This window comes from Panulirus ornatus, chromosome 61 (genome assembly GCF_036320965.1).
Source record: "Panulirus ornatus isolate Po-2019 chromosome 61, ASM3632096v1, whole genome shotgun sequence".
Lineage (NCBI taxonomy): Eukaryota > Metazoa > Arthropoda > Malacostraca > Decapoda > Palinuridae > Panulirus > Panulirus ornatus.
Window position 1 is genome coordinate 2470901 of NC_092284.1, and position 20305 is coordinate 2491205.

The 20305-nt window shown below is 45.6% G+C and overlaps 1 protein-coding gene across 1 annotated transcript in view; it reads right to left on the reverse strand.

Moving 5' to 3' along the window:
- LOC139767487 (LON peptidase N-terminal domain and RING finger protein 3) overlaps nucleotides 1–11609 on the reverse strand; it is a 22316-nt gene extending 10707 nt beyond the window's left edge. The window contains exon 1 of the mRNA XM_071696914.1: nucleotides 10863–11609. Within this exon, the coding sequence (XP_071553015.1) occupies nucleotides 10863–11451 (589 nt within the window). The 5' untranslated portion in view covers nucleotides 11452–11609. The remainder of the gene's footprint in view (nucleotides 1–10862) is intronic.
- Between the last annotated feature and the right edge of the window lie 8696 nt (nucleotides 11610–20305).

Here is a 20305-nt window from a genome sequence, read left to right on the forward strand (position 1 = left end):
AATGACGTTATGAGAGGACTAATTACCCTATGACGTGTCCTATCTGCTTCCGGGGGTCGACACCAATTAGCATAACTGGTCCAACGACTTTTACACCTGACGTAAGTTTCCTGTCCTCATAACCACCCAATTCGACTACACTTACTACACACAGATCGAAACAGTGTATAAATAACCCTTGCTCTAAGAACCAGAGTCCCACGCCATCGTAAGAAATGTTAGCACAAATCTACCAAAAATAGAGGGTAGTAGACAGGCTAGGGGTTGGTATGAGAGGCTAGAAAATGCTGACCCATGTCCCTTCATGACCCCACACACACACAAGGACACACTTGAAGAGAGATATGTTCATGACCTTACTAATAAAACCATGTTTTTTAAACCTTTAAATGCCAATTACTCGCCCTATACCACCTCCAGACCGCGCACACGAAGAAAAAAATATGCAATTTAACTGGGGGGAAAAAAGATGTGTACACAAATATAATAATTGATATAGAGAGTTTCTAGAAACTGCCTGCACACACTGTTGCCAGATCGCCATGCAAGCCCCCAGAGTGCGTGTTTATATGCGTGTCTGTTGCATATAAATTGATTCAAATTCCACGTCCTCCATATAATCTAGACCGCCTTCTCCCCCAACCCCTCCCCCTGGTAAACATGGCCACATACGGAAATATGGGATACTACTTGATGCATATTTTCATTCTCCTCCCTCCATACACAAGGCTTCAACTTACAATGAAGAACCACACAATTCCTGTTCGTGATCATATATACTTCTAGAAAAATGTGTGTGTATATATATATATATATATATATATATATATATATATATATATATATATATATATGGTATTGCAAGCACAAAGCGGCAACATGTCATGACGCAGTTTCCAAGGACACGCCCACAGACACGCTGCCACATCACCAAACAAAACAAGCCATCAAAATCTATCATATTAGGTATTTCTATATACAAATTACCAGTTCAGGAAGGCCGTAATTAGCACTTATCAACTGGCCGGGTGATTTAAAGCTGGACACGCGTAAACGACCCGTGGAATCACGCGCATGCCAGACATTTTATGCTTGTTATCAGGCACGTCCGCACACACACACAGCGGTCTCCGTTACGTAAATACCACAATTTTATAATAAAAAATATTGTTTAGGGGGTTAATCATGCCTCAGAGAGAGGGGTTGACTAGAGGGAGAGGCGGGGGGGGGGGGGGGGGGGGGGACTGGAATCAAAATTGTAGGGTGGGTGCTTTTATGGAATGTGGGTGGTGGCTGGGTTTTGTCTAGGGGGGGGGGGTTAGAGAGGGGGTGGTGGAAGCTTGAAGGGGGGGGGGGTAACGTCAATGTTGTTGTTGTGGGGGAAGGAGGGGGTGGTGTTGTCCTGGGGGTTAAGGGGGGGGGTAGTTGTTCACGTGTCTGCCCACGGGACACGTCTGTGGCAACCCACCCCCCACAACGGTGGGGGGGTGGCAACCCCCGCCCGCTTCAGTGGCAACACTTGAACACAATATTCGTAATATTCTCTTTGGATGCCACAATAATATTCGTAATATTCTCTTTGGATGCCACAATAATATTCGTAATATTCTCTTTGGATGCCACAATAATATTCGTAATATTCTCTCTGGATGCCACAATATTCGTAATATTCTCTAGAGGCCACAAGACAATATTCGTAATATTCTCTCTGGATGCCACAATAAGACAATATTCGTAATATTCTCTGGGTGCCACAATAAGAATATTAGTATTCTCTCTGTATGCCACAATAAGAATTCATATTCTCTGGATGCCACAATAAGACTATTCGTAATATTCTCTCTGGGTGCCGCAATATTCGTAATATTCTCAGGATGCCACAAGACAATATTCGTTATATTATCTGGATGCCACAATAAGAATATTCGTTATATTATCTGGATAAAGCGCACATTTCGTAGGATAACTTGGGGTAGTTGATGAGGGGGGGGAGGCAAGGATAGGGCGTACAGTGGGTACAATAATAATACGGGGGTAGGGGAACAATTACACAAATATTAGCACACATTTAACGGTATGGAGATTCCATCGACACGTCGAGGAACAGCAAATATTCCGGGTGTACCTGTGTACATTACGTCGTCGAGGAACGGCAAAATATTCTGGTGGTGGGAGGCGAATATCCAAGGGAGGACTTGAATATCGCAGTATTCAAAGACGTGCCTGGAGGGGGAGGGGAGGGAGGTTTTAGGCTTACAACCGCGTGGGTCAGGGAGTACGAGCTGAGAGAGAGAGAGAGAGAGAGAGAGAGAGAGAGAGAGAGAGAGAGAGAGAGAGAGAGAGAGAGAGAGAGAGAGAGAGAGAGAGACCGAGAGAGAGAGGTCACGCACACCGGTCTACCCCCCAATAAAGTCTTCCTCTACTTTCGGGGGGGGGGGGGGTTACTAGTCTACCTCTCTCCCGCAAACCCACCCAATCTACTTCGTTCTACCACACACACACACACAGACCCGACTAACGACTGAACCACACCCTACACATTCCTCAAACGACTTAACCACAGCCCGGCCGAGTCTGTGTGTCTGTGTGTGTAACGAAGCAAGACACAAGGGGGAGGTGAGGGGTCAGTGTACATCGTCTGTGTATGGACCAATTTAATCTCCCCCGAATGGGGGTGGGGTGGGTTGTGGACCCGTTGACCCCACCCCCCCGCTGTTAGGCCTGCAGCCCACCACCAGCGAACAAAGGCTTTAGGTGGGTTGGGGAGGGGAGAGAGAACCGACCCAGGGCCTTAGTGGGACAACCTACACGTCTCAGGTGGGGGGAGAGAACCTACATAATGCCACCTCAGGTGGGGGAGAGAACCTACACGTCTCAGGTGGGGGGAGAGACCCTACATAATGCTCCGCACAAGACCCATCCCCTCTACCAATAGTTATCATAAACACACAGACAACACCACCCCCCCCCCCCACAATATGGGTCTCACTCACAAGCAGTAAAATCACGAGAGTTGGGGAGGAAAGGGGGGAGATTAAATAAGGGGAGATACGTGGGGGGGGGGGGGTGACGGAGGAGGTGGTGGGCTGGGAGAGAGAGAGAGAGAGTTGGGGAGGAAAGGGGGAGGTTAAATAAAGGGGAGATACGTGGGGGTGAAGGAGGAGGAGGTGGGCTGCTGGGGGGGGGGGGAAGAGAGGCACAACCTTTGAAAGTCGAATTATGATCCACACCGCCCAGACGGCGCCCAGCCTGCCCACCATAACCCACTCACCCACGACAACAAATACATCCCCGCAAGCAACAAATACATCGCCGCAAACGACAAATACATCGCCGCAAGCGGCAAATACATCCCCGCAAGCGACAAATACATCGCCGCAAGCGGCACATACATCCCCGCAAGCGACAAATACATCGCCGCAAGCGACATTGTCGCTATGTGAACCTCCAGCACGAAAGCAGGCCACCTAACCCACACACACACACACCCGGAATTCAATTCTATTAATAGCCGCATGCGGGAGCTGGCTTAACGACCCCGCAAGCAAGCACGCACTCCCCCCCCCCCCCCAAGCAAGGTTACATGACTAGGCCGCAAGCACAGACTGACGTAGCCATGTTGGGTGGTAGGGGGGCGGCCGCCCCCCCTATCCCCCCTCCCCCACTACAAGCACACGGACGAGGGTTGACAACAACCACCTAAACTACACCTTCTCCTAAGGGGAGGTTGGGGGGGTGGGGTGGTGTCGTGTCCTAACAACCCATCCTCTTGAACTGGTAGTTCGCCAGTGACATTTCCCCCCCCAACGGTCGTTAAAGAAATAATATCTCAGGCAAGCCAAAATATGAAACTGTCCTCCTTGATGGTGTGTGTGTGTGTGTGTGTGTGTGTGTAGGTGGGGGGGGGGGGGGGAGGCGTGGTTGTGACAACAGCGCCACCCCCCCCCCACCCCCCACACACACAGGGGGTTAACACAGGCACATGACGCGCCAGAACTCGCCTGCCCTCCCGCCTCCCCCCACCAGGGGAGGCGGGCAACAGCGATCCTTGCATATTGATCACATAAAACATATATTGAATAAAACACATATATAATATATATATATATATATATATATATATATATATATATATATATATATATATATATATCTTTCAAACTGTTCGCCATTTCCCGCGTTAGCAAGGTAGCGTTAAGAACAGAGGACTGTGCCTCTGAGGGAATATCCTCACCTGGCCCCCTTCTCTTCCTTTTAGAAAAAAAAAAAAAAAAGAGGGGAGGATTTCCAGCCCCCCGCTCCCTCCCCTTTTAGTCGCCTTCTACGACACGCAGGGAATACGTGGCAAGTATTCTTTCTCCCCTATCCCCAGGGATATATATATATATATATATATATATATATATATATATATATATATATATATACATATATATACACACATATTATATATATCAAATCGTACTCTATGCATTCAAAACTCGGTATTCTCATTTAAAGTCTTCCAAAAAAAACCATGAGCTAATCCAATGAATCAATTAACACACACATATATATATATATATATATATATATATATATATATATTGCGGGAGTGTGACATAATAATAATGGTGTGCCGTGTGCAGCGTTACGGCCCGGGGGTCTCACCACCATTCTGGCAACACTTTCGTACCCACTGCTAGGAGGAGAGGGGAAGGGGTCGATGATGGGATGGGGAGGCGCACACTCTCTCTCTCTCTCTCTCTCTCTCTCTCTGTCTACAACGTACCCAGGACTTGGGGGAGAGAGAGAGAGAGAGAGAGAGAGAGAGAGAGAGAGAGAGAGAGAGAGAGAGAGAGAGGCAGTTTTTTAAACGTCACACGAGAGACGTTCATCATAAACGCTTCTCCATTCAATATGACAAATGACCTCCAAGTCGCTCCATGTTGTATAATACAACAGGCGGGAGAGCTCTGCTATATAACATTCTTCTACCACAACTCACCACACTACCACATTCTTCTCAACCATCATGTATACGTTACAACACAACTTTTCACAACATAGACAAATATACATATATACCGCCCCCTAAGAAAATATAATCCCTCCCCCCCCACTCAAACCCCCCACCGAAAACCTCCCCTCCCCCCAGCCTTTCCCCCCCTCTTCAACTCTGAACCGCAAAATCCATAACAGCTCTAGCCCCGTTGTTACCACCACCACATAACCACTTTCTACGTGCCTTAGCCATCACTACAACCACCCCCTGAACATCCCACGTACAGTATGCTGCCATCACAACCTCCCTACACGTCATGCTGCCATCATAACCTCCCCTACACGTTATGCTGCCATCACAACCTCCCCTACACGTTATGCTGCCATCACAACCTCCCCTACACGTTATGCTGCCATCACAACCTCCCCTACACGTTATGCTGCCATCACAACCTCCCTACACGTATGCTGCCATCACAACCTCCCCCACACGTCATGCTGCCATACAACCTCCCCTACACGTCATGCTGCCATCACAACCTCCCCTACACGTCATGCTGCCATCACAACCTCCCCTACACGTTATGCTGCCATCACAACCTCCCCTACACGTTATGCTGCCATCACAACCTCCCCTACACGTCATGCTGCCATCACAACCTCCCCTACACGTTATGCTGCCATCACAACCTCCCCTACACGTTATGCTGCCATCACAACCTCCCCTACACGTTATGCTGTCATCACAACCACCCCTACACGTCATGCTGCCATCACAACCTCCCCTACACGTTATGCTGCCATCACAACCTCCCCTACACGTTATGCTGCCATCACAACCTCCCCTACACGTTATGCTGCCATCACAACCTCCCCTACACGTTATGCTGCCATCACAACCTCCCCTACACGTCATGCTGCCATCACAACCTCCCCTACACGTTATGCTGCCATCACAACCTCCCCTACACGTTATGCTGCCATCACAACCTCCCCTACACGTTATGCTGCCATCACAACCTCCCCTACACGTTATGCTGCCATCACAACCTCCCCTACACGTCATGCTGCCATCACAACCTCCCCTACACGTCATGCTGCCATCACAACCTCCCCTACACGTTATGCTGCCATCACAACCTCCCCTACACGTCATGCTGCCATCACAACCTCCCCTACACGTCATGCTGCCATCACAACCTCCCCTACACGTTATGCTGCCATCACAACCTCCCCTACACGTTATGCTGCCATCACAACCTCCCCTACACGTTATGCTGCCATCACAACCTCCCCTACACGTCATGCTGCCATCACAACCTCCCCTACACGTTATGCTGCCATCACAACCTCCCCTACACGTCATGCTGCCATCACAACCTCCCCTACACGTCATGCTGCCATCACAACCTCCCCTACACGTTATGCTGCCATCACAACCTCCCCTACACGTTATGCTGCCATCACAACCTCCCCTACACGTTATGCTGCCATCACAACCTCCCCTACACGTTATGCTGCCATCACAACCTCCCCTACACGTTATGCTGCCATCACAACCTCCCCTACACGTCATGCTGCCATCACAACCTCCCCTACACGTTATGCTGCCATCACAACCTCCCCTACACGTTATGCTGCCATCACAACCTCCCCTACACGTTATGCTGCCATCACAACCTCCCCTACACGTTATGCTGCCATCACAACCTCCCCTACACGTTATGCTGCCATCACAACCTCCCCTACACGTTATGCTGCCATCACAACCTCCCCTACACGTTATGCTGCCATCACAACCTCCCCTACACGTCATGCTGCCATCACAACCTCCCCTACACGTTATGCTGCCATCACAACCTCCCCTACACGTTATGCTGCCATCACAACCTCCCCTACACGTTATGCTGCCATCACAACCTCCCCTACACGTCATGCTGCCATCACAACCTCCCCTACACGTTATGCTGCCATCACAACCTCCCCTACACGTCATGCTGCCATCACAACCTCCCCTACACGTCATGCTGCCATCACAACCTCCCCTACACGTTATGCTGCCATCACAACCTCCCCTACACGTTATGCTGCCATCACAACCTCCCCTACACGTTATGCTGCCATCACAACCTCCCCTACACGTTATGCTGCCATCACAATTTCCCCACATCAACACAAAATTTAAACTTAACTGGACTACGTCCAGCAAAATACCCAGAACTATACTCTATTATGGAAAAAGCATATCTTTAAAATTATAAGCAGATATTAAAAAAAATTGTCATGCGTATCTTATTGCAGTCAAGGATTTTTATACATAAAAAAAATGCTTCGGCGAGTTCTGCATTAAATTGTGTTAAACGAACGTTTAAACGTGCATTAGAAAAGCTTATAATATATATATATATATATATATATATATATATATATATATATATATATATATAAAATTTCCCGCTCCCTCCCCTTTTAGTCGCCTTCTACGACACGCAGGGAATACGTGGGAAGTATTCTTAATCCCCTATCCCCAGGGATATATATATATATATATCCCTATCCCCAGGGATATATATATATATATATATATATATATATATATATATATATATATATATACATGTTTCGGTGAAGAAATGTTCAGAGAATTGCGTTAAATACCTGGGTGCTGGGAGTCCCATCTGACTAGGTTAATTGGCATTTCCCGCAGTAGCTAACAATACTCTCTCAACTCGTTAGTCTCTCTATGCATCACCTCCAATAATCTAGCAGTTTCTGGGTACATTCTAGGGACATTATAAACGTTAAATTCTTTGCTTATCTCCAAAGAGCAATGTGTGAGGTTGTCAACTCGCAAACATAAATGAAATCCTATGTAAATATGTTCATCACTGAAGACTGCAATATGTTCATAATTAAACAGTTTCAAGACATTCAACCATCCTCAATAGAGTATAATCAAGGTGGATTTGATTGTTTCTAACACACGCAGGGAAAGCTAAATACATTAATAGCCACCTCCACACGTTTTAAAACGTGGGTGGGTCTCGTATGGCAATTCTTCTGGGTTTGTGCACAAACTGACGAAATGAAAGGGACGGCATTTACATAGATGGAGACAGGATAGTACAGCAGAAGGCTCCTCCCTCACACACCACTATAGACTGAGACAGGATAGTACAGCAGAAGGCTCCCTCACCCACCCACCACTATAGATGGAGACAGGATAGTACAGCAGAAGGCTCCTTCTACACCCACCACTACATCATACTTGATATGATATAAGTATTAAAATGCTTACAGGGCCGTGTGCGTGCGTGGGAGTGCGTGTTGGAGGGAGGGGGGCTGAGAAGCAGTCTACCGAACTGCTAAACTAAACAAGGATAAACCAACCCCAAAAATATATATAGACGCCACGCTACACACAGCTACCACACAAAATATCAAAAAAATGGAAAAAAAAAACCCAATCACATGCCCCATTAAACCTAATCCTGTTCTAATCCAGTAACGCTCTCAAACCTGTTTTGCTTTAAAACCCAACATTAAGAACGTACGCCATTTACGATATGCTATACGCTACAACGTAAACAATTAATGCGAATCTAATGGTCTTAAATATCAAATACCCTCTTCAGCGTATATATATATATATATATATATATATATATATATATATATATATATATATATATATATATATATATATTTCCTCAACCCCCCCGGGGGAAATATATATTTTATAGATAAATCTAACGGGGAAACAAATATTTGATAAATGAATGGTGCGCGCAAGCGAAAAAAAATAAATATGGCGGGGGGTGGGTCAGCGGGCAAGCCAACCTGGTCAATTCATACATCGCCCGCAGTACAGGCCTTCATAATTACTTTCCCACAGCAAAATTACATTAAAAAAAATATATAAACCAGTCATTCCATACGTGGGTACACACGCCTGTTTTGAACACACGGACGCATACCATGGGACACGGACGCATAGATGTAAAATAAACAGCTACATCAACAAACCCTTTTGCATGAATAGATGTAAAATACGCTACATCTAAAAACCCATTTTGCATGAACAGACGTAAAATAAACAAGCTATATCTAAAAACCCCTTGTGCATGAATAGATGTAAAATAAACAGCTACATCTGAAAACCCTTTTTGCATGAATCCGCGTCCGCCAAATGTAGCCGGGTTCTCTGATGACATTGTACTCTTAACGTACCCCCAAAGGTCTAACTGCAATACCTACCCGTTCACTATCCCCCCACACACCCCCCTAACACAAGGACTCTCTAACCTCCCCCCCAACGCAAGGACTCTAACCCCCCTCCCCTTCCTCTCTCTCTTTTTAAACTTACCTAATACACTATGCCTTCGTCACGCACACACAGAGGACGTGGCCACAGCAAACTTATTCTTTATTACATAAACATTTAAAATAATGCAAAATCATAGCTGACAAGACAACACCACGTGCAGGGTTATGTAACTACAACCCCCCCTCAACCCTCCCCCTCTCCATTTAAACAGCCACTGAATATCACATCCCCCCCCAAAGCTTCAATCATTTAAAATCATACATCGCCATCTTTTTTTTAAACGCACTTATCTTTTTAAATGCGAACCGCATATGTGTTTGCGTACATCACCAATGAAACAACTGCATCCCCCCCAAAACTAGAAAGCGGAACTCTCTTTTAAAGTGTTAAAAGTTACGAAACACCAGGCTTTTGTATAACAAGGAGAGAGAGAGAGAGAGAGAGAGAGAGAGAGAGAGAGAGAGAGAGAGAGCCAGTTCCTCACTTACGCAAGCTGGCAAACGGGGCCGGTGGAAGCCAATGGGGTAAACTGTGGCAACTCGTACACACACACACACGACACTCATATACATCCACCCCCCCTAACAGCTTTAAGGGGGGCTTAATAAAGATAGAGAGAGAGATAGAGTCATCCTTGAGTCTACGTTGTGTGAGAGAGAAGTGTATTACACAACACCGCTTGGGGAGGAGGTGTTACCAGCGCGCTTGCGCCCCCCGGACCTAACTTAAAACTCCCCATACCACGGGGAGACAAACATATGCACGACCTACATACATTACCCATCACCCCTAATGGCCAATTCGGGTCCCGTAACAACGTGGATGCAAACGAGCAACCACCCACCGAGGTAGTTGGTGGCAATACTGCCTCGTCTGTACTTCACATCATCCCAACCTTACATAAACCTGCACATCCCTCTATCTAAACTAATACACACGGCCTCTGGAAATGTATATAGGTGGTGCTATAATGTGTATATATATTCCTAAGGAGGGGGAGGAGTTTTATCATCTCTCCGCCAGTGAACTAGTCCAACAAACCTTGACACAAATATACTTAATTCCTTCCGGAAACGCAACACTGGCCATACAATGCCTCAGCTGGTGGATTGGCAGCAGAAGAGAGGGTGGTTTATGTCGCCATGGTTTATATGATGCCATGGTTTACACAGTGGTTTCTACGACGCCATGGTTTCTACACCGTGGTTTATAAGACGCCATGGTTTACACACCGTGGTTTACAGGACGCCATGATTTACACACCGTGGTTTATGTGACACCATGGTTTCGGACGCCATGGTTTACACACCGTGGTTTACACGACGCTATGGATTACACAACGTGGTTTACGCGACACCATGGTTTACACACCGTGGTTTATACGACGCAATGGATTACACACCGTGGTTTACACGACGCTATGGATTACACAACGTGGTTTACACGACGCCATGGATTACACAACGTGGTTTACACGACGCCATGGTTTACACAACGTGGTTTACACAACGTGGTTTACACGACACCACATGGTTTAGGCGACGAGACTCACCGAGGTCGAAGGCCTGGGTGTACAGGTGGACAGCCTTCTCCAGCTGGCGTTCCTTGAAGTGGTCGTTGCCCTGCGTCCGGAGCCGGACGCCTTCCACCTCCGGAGCCCACCAGCGGTCCACGAGCGCCGTGACCAACACGTTGGGCTTCACGCACGACACACTGAAGTTCTTCAGCTTGGCCTGGCACACGCGACACGTCCTCAGCCCTTCCTTGAGCAGGCATTTCTTGCAGTAGGTGTGGCCACAGTTGAGGGTAATGGCCTCGTACAGCACGCCCCAGCAACAAGGGCACGAGAACGCGTTCCGGGAGCCGGGCACGGACGCCTCCCGGGTGTAGTACAGTCTCAGGTAATCCACGATTTGGCCCACGACCTGCAGGACCTTGTCCGTGGCCAGGGAGTAGAGGCGGAACGTGTGGCACAGCACCTCCAGACTGTCTATGACTTGGCCCGTCTCGGCCAGGAAGTTTGAGTACGACAAATACAAGTCCTGGTTGGGTCCCTTCTCCTTCAGGAGCCGCTCGTACATCTCTCTCGAGAAGATCCGGCCCAGGGCTGGCCTGTCCAGGGACTCCGGCACGACGCTCATGGCGACTGGCCTTCCGCTTTTGTTGTTGTCAGACGAGACCTTTCCGGGAGTCACGTAGCACCAGCAGCAGCTCGCCCGGCTGTCATCTCCCGAGCGAAGGCGAGGCACTGGCGGCAGGAGCGCGCAACCTCGACGACAGCGCACCGGTAACTGAACTCTCTCGAGGTTTTCGTAACTCACGTGCGGTAAGCTGGCCGCTGATTGGCTGTCCTCCTAGCCTCGCGCCGGGCCCCCTCAACACCCGCGCCAATTTCGAATTCCACAAGTTCTTCGCCCTCAATATACATTTCAATACTATATAAATCTGCCCAATCCACACAGCCCATCAAAATACCAATTCAAAATACATAAACTAATACACGTAACATTACTATTACGAAGACTACAGAGCTCCAACTGCCTTATAATGAATTATATACGTATTTCATAACACTTAATTCGATTATTCGAAGCATATCTTGTATAATTCACAGAATTTAGATTGTGTAATGGAGACAATTAAGAGTTTAGATTGTTTAATGGATACAATGTTAGAGATAAGTCAATTCTACGAATATTATTCCAGTATCCATACGACCTGCTGCTCGCTGGCACAACAACACTGGTCACAATGCAAATTAAACAAACAATTGTTTGCTCATGTCATTTTCTTTTATTTACTGCTACTACGAAATGGACCTAGAATTTATCTTGGTTATATACACATCAGAAATTACAGAGGGTACTGGAGTCCATTTCTTAATACGAAACAAAGGATTACATTATTTATTAAAGTCGAATTATGTAAAATGTTATGGCGGAATGGTCAGTGCTTTGAATGTGATTAGGTACCTGATTGTAAGTACCCATAATCACCCACCTCACGTTTTCTGGGTCTCCACCTCTGGTAATGGCAGAGGGGGAACAATTATAAACATTCCTAATACATGTACAGTGCATTTCAAGGTTTAATAACCTTTTTACAAGAGGATAACAATAAAAACCAATAAAAACCAATAAGTCTTACAGCTTTGATATATATATATATATATATATATATATATATATATATATATATATATATATATATATATTATCCCTGGGGATAGGGGATTAAGAATACTTCCCACGTATTCCCTGCGTGTCGTAGAAGGCGACTAAAAGGGGAGGGAGCGGGGGGCAGGAAATCCTCCCCTCTCGTTATTTTTTTTTTAATTTTCCAAAAGAAGGAACAGAGGGGGCCAGGTGAGGGTATTCCCTCAAAGGCCCAGTCCTCTGTTCTTAATGCTACCTCGCTAATGCGGGAAATGGCGAATAGTTTAAAAGAAAGAAAGATATATATATATATATATATATATATATATATATATATATATATATATATATATATATATATATATTCCTTCATAATTACTTTATCTCGAATGACTGTAAATATTAAGAAAAAAATTGCATCTCTTCCAAAGCAATTTACCTATTACATCAATCTACTAATTTCCATAGTTAATTGGTCAACAATAGTATTTCCGAAAATGCTGGTTTGGTGTTCTTAAATATTATCATAGACATTTTGTGGAGTTTTTATGGTTTAACCTCAACAACCATTAAAAAAAATTATGGTTTGAATTTCCAACTATTAAATTGCATGGGCAACTTCTGGTTTAATAACCTTCACGTGTTAACAGCTATAAAATAAAACTTTATATATATATATATATATATATATATATATATATATATATATTACCAAACCAGTAATGGCTGAATGCTTGTATCAGGTCAAGTTCCTATACCTTAACTCGCCTGTTAACATACCAAACACGACGGCATTTATTTAAAAAAAAAAATTCTTCCTCCAGACTTTTCAGTCACGTGTCTGGCCACGCTAGTCTACCTTGGAAACCAGCCACAACCCGTTTTCTTTTTTTTTTCTTATAATCTTCCATGCATCTTACTGGCTAGGACGCGCAAAGCCATTGTTAGTCACTAGAACAGCGGCAATTAATGTCGAAACCATTTAATTTCCTCAGCTAAAAACCTATATTAATTTTAAATGCTCCGTTTTCTCTCTCTCTCTCTCTCTCTCTCTCTCTCTCTCTATATATATATATATATATATATATATATATATATATATATATATATATATTTAAACGCTTTTAAAAAACTCATGATTTCATGACGTATTTTATTGTCATTTTTTTTTTATTACAAGACAATAATAAAATATAATCACTTAGGATAGAATTGACAAAGGGGGTCGTTCTTTATAACCACACCCCCCAACCACCCCTCCCCCACCTTGAACAACGGTACGACCCTTGAACATAACGGTACGACCCTTGAACAACGGTACCACCCATGAACACGACGGTACACGACCCTTGAACACGACGGTACGACCCTTGACCACGACGGTACACGACCCTTGAACACGACGGTACACGACCCTTGAACACGACGGCACACAACCCTTGAACACGACGGTACGACCCATGAACACGACGGTACACGACCCTTGAACACGACGGTACACGACCCTTGAACACGACGGTACACGACCTTTTTCCCGGTGTGATGGCGTGACCTCAGACCTATCACTTCCAGGTCAGGTCAGAGGCTAGGTCATCGTTCAAGGGTCGTACTGTCATCAAGGGTCGTACCGACGTGAATGGTCGTACGACTGTGCTCAATCGCAGCAGCATCGTACTCAAGGGTCGTACGACCATTTCGTGGCCGGAACCACCCACCCCTCCCCCCCTTTACCCCAGTGGTAGGGGGGGGTCGTCGTACCGTCGTGCTCCGAGGGTCGTACGGTCGCATTAGAAAGTCGTACTCCGGGTCAAGGCCTCGCACACTTGACAGACCCTTACTTACTCCGCCCCCCCCCCCCTCCCCTAATGCGACCAGCTACCCCCCCTCCCCTACCCTACCCACCCCTAGAGAACCCTATGACGCATAAGAGAGAGTCCCTCCCCCCTCCTTCTTTTTTTTTTTTAAGCTCGTATAGCGAAAATGGAATGCGGGTACACGCTCTCCATGAATGAATCAAGGTTATAACCCCCCTCATGTAAGTAGATCTACGTTGCGTATTCCCGATGGAAAAGTAGATTTGTAAGTAGGGTAGTCGTAAGTGGACGTAACGTGTTGGTGTATTACTTGTATAAGTAGCTTTAAGTAGCTTATTAAGAATGTAAGTAGACGAAATGTTTCTCTTGTCTAGATTGTGCAAAGTTTGGAGGATCAAATATCCGATTTGATAATAATAATAATAATAATATTAATAATAATAATTATAATAATAATAATAATAATAATAAAATGATAATTATAAAACAATTAATCATTTAACGTTTGTAACTGTAGCATTATTTTCATAGTGTGTGTGTATATATACATATATATATATATATATATATATAGAGAGAGAGAGAGAGAGAGAGAGAGAGAGAGAGAGAGAGTCTAAGAAGATTTTCCAGTTAGGTAAAGATTTTTGGAAAACGTATTTAAAACGTACTCCACAGAATGCAACGGTTTGGAGATTATGCCTCCTTAAGGGCCCGTGGTTTGAAGCGGTATGTAATGCTCTGTGCGGGGCCCCTCGGTGGTTTGGTTTTCGGACCCCATACGTTACAGTATTGCTTTTTTCTTACTTTCCAGAAACCCTAGAACCCACATAATTATGCTTGTTCCAGGGACCATGTGCTTCACATTATGCTTGTTCCAGGGACCTTGTGCTTCACATTATGCTTGTTCCAGGGAGCCTGACGTCCACAGAAAGCTCGGTCCAGGGACCCATATAATGCTTGATCGACCTTGAGTTATATATATATATATATATAATACCCCAATCTAAGCCAGGTACCTTGTCTAGAGATCAATTCCCAAGTTAGGATGAAAAGCTGGATTGACTGTGGGCCAACTGCCGCGACCACATGGATTCGAACCTTTGCGCTCGACCTCCTAGCACCCCCATGAATGCGTCCCGGGGTTTTCAGTACCATCATTGCGCACAGGAAAAAGATATTACGCTTTTTTTTTCTTATGAATCGTGTTTAAAACGTCACAGAAAATGGATGGCATCAGCCGTTAGCCCCAGTGGAAAGCAGTGAACCACAACGCTCTCATGTAACGGTCTGAAAACAAACTAAACGCATTACACGGGATTATATATATATATATATATATATATATATATATATATATATATATATATATATATATATATTCCTATGAGTCCACGGGGAAAATGAAAGTGCACTTTCCCAAGTGCACTTTCGTGTAATAATCACATCATCGGGGAGACACAAGTGAGAAATATAAGTCAGCTGACATACATCGAAGAGACGAAGTGATATACTTCACTTATTACCCTAACATATTTGTACCTTTTCAAGATTAAAAATTTACAAAATATTACTTATATACACGACGGGTTGCCCCCTTTTCGAAACTCATTCGCCATTTCCACGCGTCAGGGAGGTAGCGCTGGGAACAGACGACTAAAGCCTTGACGAGATAAAAGTCCCCGCGGGGCGCCTCCATTCCTTGGTTCCTTCTTTACTCTTTTGGGAAAGCAATAATACAGGAGGGGAAGGATTAGGTGGTGAAATTTGCCATCATGTCTCATAGTGTGAAGCACTTCGCCTTATCTCAGACAATACCTGAATGTCCCAGATGACGTCAAAGTGTCCCAGATGACGTCAGAGTGTCCCAGACGATGTCTGCGTGTCCCAGACGACGTCAAAGTGTCCCAGACGATGTTTAGGTGTCCCAGACGATGTCTGCGTGTCCCAGACGATGTCTAAGTGTCCCAGACGATGTCTAGGTGTCCCAGACGATGTCTGCGTGTCCCAGACGATGTCTAAGTGTCCCAGACGATGAACCAGTGTCCCAGACGATGTCTACGTGTCCCAGACGATGTCTAGGTGTCCCAGACGATGTCTACTTGTCCCAGACGATGAACGGGTGTCCCAGACGCTGTCTAGGTGTCCCAGACGATGTCTGCGTGTCCAAGATGACGTCAAAGTGTCCCAGACGATGTCTTAGTGTCCCAGACGATGTCTTAGTGTCCCAGACGATGTCTAGGTGTCCCAGACGATGTCTGCGTGTCCCAGACGATGAACGGGTGTCCCAGACCACGCCCGCGTGCCCTAAATTTCTGGATACGTCTGGGATGATTCTCTCTCTCTCTCTCTCTCTCTCTCTCTCTCTCTCTCTCTCTCTCTCTCTCTCTCTCTCTCCCCTGCCTGCATAGGGTACAAACCTCACCATCCTACACGCAGACACATAGACACACACACACACACAAACACACACTCACAGATACACACACAGACACACAAACACACAGACACACAAACACACACACACACAGATACGCATAGATACACACACAGATACAGACACACATACACAAAAACACGCACACATATACACACACAGACACATATATACACACAGACACAGACACACAGACACAGACACACATACACACACACACACACACACACAAAAACACGCACACATATACACACAGACATACACACACAGACACAGACACATATACACACACAGACACACATACACAAACACAGAGGCACACATATATACACACACACACAGACACATATACACACAGACACAGACACACATACACACACGCACGCACACATATACACACAGACACACCATGCGACCCACATTTCCGTACATGTTCGGACCCAACATGAGAACGAGTCTGGATCAATACACGGGTGACGGGAGTCGTAATGGGGGGGAGAGGGGGGGGGAGACCACGTATGTGTACCATTTCTGGTGGTGATGGTGGAGCTAGACCACACTATGTATGGTGGGGTGAGACTTTACGTGTATATATATGTATATATGTATTGTTAAATGGGTACCTGGCATAGGCATGGTGTGTGTGTGTGTGTGTGTGTGTGTGTGTGTGTGTGTGTGTGTGTGTGCATGGGAGTAAAGAAATCGTATACATAATACAAGGTTAAGAAGCGGGGCAACACGTGTGAAAAAAAGAAAAAACCTTGCACATAAACAGTAACCACAAAGAGCAACCCTTCCCATTTTCTACACTAATACAAGCCACCATGTTCGATTCTACCAGCGCGTACCTGTAATACTAACCAATTATAACCAATTATATTCATAACCACTTCCTGTGAGTACATATTCACCCCACATACCAATTCTAACCCTTCAAAGCCAATCATTCCATTTATTTAAACCGCGAGAAGGCTAACCTACTTTCGTTTTCTACCCAGCTGATGTTAAAGACATCCCCACATTTCGTTCTAAAATCTCAATAAAAAATCATAATCAATCCACATATTCTCGTAAGTAACCAAACCCGCATTTGTTTTCATCCCAGCTGATCCACAAGGCAATCGTACATTCCCCATATTCTGTTTCCAAAACTCAGAAAACACGAAAATAAAAATGTTTTACTAAACCAGGATATGACACACACACGCACACACAAATATATATATATATATATATATATATATATATATATATATATATATATATATATATATATATATATATATATATATATGCTCCAGTCAGAGAGGAGCGTTGTTTACCCAATGATTTTAAACGCTCAAAGCCTTCCCACCGCCTTCGATTCAAACTCCCATCCCCTCATCCCACTCCTAGCTGCTAGGGACGTCGACACAGGACCCTCCTAGGATGTAGAACTACGATAAATGAGGCGAGGGGATCCTACTACTACATAAGCCGAGACGGGGCTTCCCAGCTGGCCACCTTATACAACGGCTCACTCAGCTGCTCCCGACGCCTCCTCCTCCCGACGCATTATTTTTTCCTAAATATTTTTTCCCCCTTTTTTTCCTTTTGTTCTCCTGGACGTAAATACGGCTTACGACACACACACACACACACACACACACACACACACACACAGAGGAACGGTTCGTTCCGTCAGAGGAACGGTTCGTTCCGTTAGAGGAACGGTTCGTTCCGTCAGAGGAACGATTCGTTCCGTCAGAGGAACGGTTCGTTCCGTTAGAGGAACAGTTCGTACCGTTAGAGGAACGGTTCGTTCCGTTAGAGGAACGGTTCGTTCCGTTAGAGGAACAGGTTCGTTCCGTTAGAGGAACAGTTCGTTCCGTTAGAGGAACGGTTCGTTCCGTCAGAGGAACGGTTCGTTCCGTCAGAGGAACAGTTCGTTCCGTTAGAGGAACGGTTCGTTCCGTTAGAGGAACGGTTCGTTCCGTTAGAGGAACAGTTCGTTCCGTTAGAGGAACAGTTCGTTCCGTTAGAGGAACAGTTCGTTCCATTAGAGGAACAGTTCAGTTCCGTCAAATGGACACATTCATTCCGTCCACGGACCAGTTCATACCGGCAAAAGGCACAAATTTGCACAAAGGATTATAACCATAATGTTAGTGAAGGTCTATACAAATTGAATAACTTTATTGTTGACAAAATTTGTAAACAATTCACCTTCTTGTCCAAATAATAAGTTTATAATACGCTCGTTGTCTGTCTTGGACAATCACATATTTACCAAATGGCGTCCTAGCTTCGTCTCTTCGATGTATATCAACTGACTGTTATACTTCTCTCTTTTGTCTCCCCTGATGATGTGATTATTACTCGAAAGTGCACTTGGGCAACTTTTCGTGTTCCATTTTCCCCGTGGACTCATAGGAATATCTTGATCACGCGCAAAATTGTGATCCTTTCCAATATATATATATATATATATATATATATTCGTGACTCTAAAGTAGGGCCATTTAAAAGTCCCACTTCACTGGTGTAGTCCGCTGAAAATGACGGCGAAAGTTCGAGGGCACGTATGTACATGCGACGGGTACGAGAGAGAGAGAGAGAGAGATCGGGCGCGCGCGCGCGCGCACACACACACACACACACACACACACGCGGCCAACCACGTGAAACCAGTTACGTTACACAACTCGTGTGTGTGTGTGTGTGTGTGTGTGTGTGTGTGTGTGTGCATTTACGTATGTGCGCGCGTATAGCGTTATGTATTCGCGTACACGTGAAAGACTATGTACCTTAGGTGTATGTCTGTGTAAAATAAGAACGGCTGGGGTGTATTTACTACGTCTGTGTGTGTGTGTGTGTGTGTGTGTGTGTGTGTGTTGTGTGTGTGTCTGTGTGTGTGTGTGTGTGTGTCTGTGTGTGTGTGTTGTGTGTGTGTGTGTGTGTGTGTGTACTCACGGCTGTTAAGGGCGTATTGCACGTTCAAATAATTTTTTTTCTTCCTCTTTTGCCAAGCGTGGAAAAGGGGGGTTGGGGGGGTCGGAGGTCGTGGCGAAATAATTCCCCAGGCAAAAAATATGCCCGTCTATTCATCATCCACCACACCCCTCTCTCTCCCCCCACCCCCATTTTCTTCCCTCCCCCCCATCAATATGTAACCTAATCATTAACCAAAGACATTCAATCTCTCTCTCTCTCTCTCTCTCTCTCTCTCTCTCTCTCTCTCTCTCTCTCTCTCTCTCTCTCTCTCTCTCTATCTCTATCTATCTCTTGCTTCACCGAAAACGAACCACTGAGCGAGGAGGCCCCCCCCCCCCCTCCTAGCCCACGCTTAACAAAGCCTCGCTTACTCTAACCGCTCACCTCACCTAGCCTAGCCTAGCCTAGCCACCTTCCCTCCCCACTCCCCCGATCCAGTGCGACCACAGCCACGTGTCAAATGGCACCTTCCTCCCTCACACGCTTTTAAGGTAAAAAAAAAAAAAAAAAATCGTTTACCTTTCCCAACTCCTGAGACTCGGGAAGGGGGAGGGGAAGGGGGGAAGGATCGAAGGGGGAGGGGAAGGGGAGGGGGGGTCCTCTCTAACCCCCCCACTCC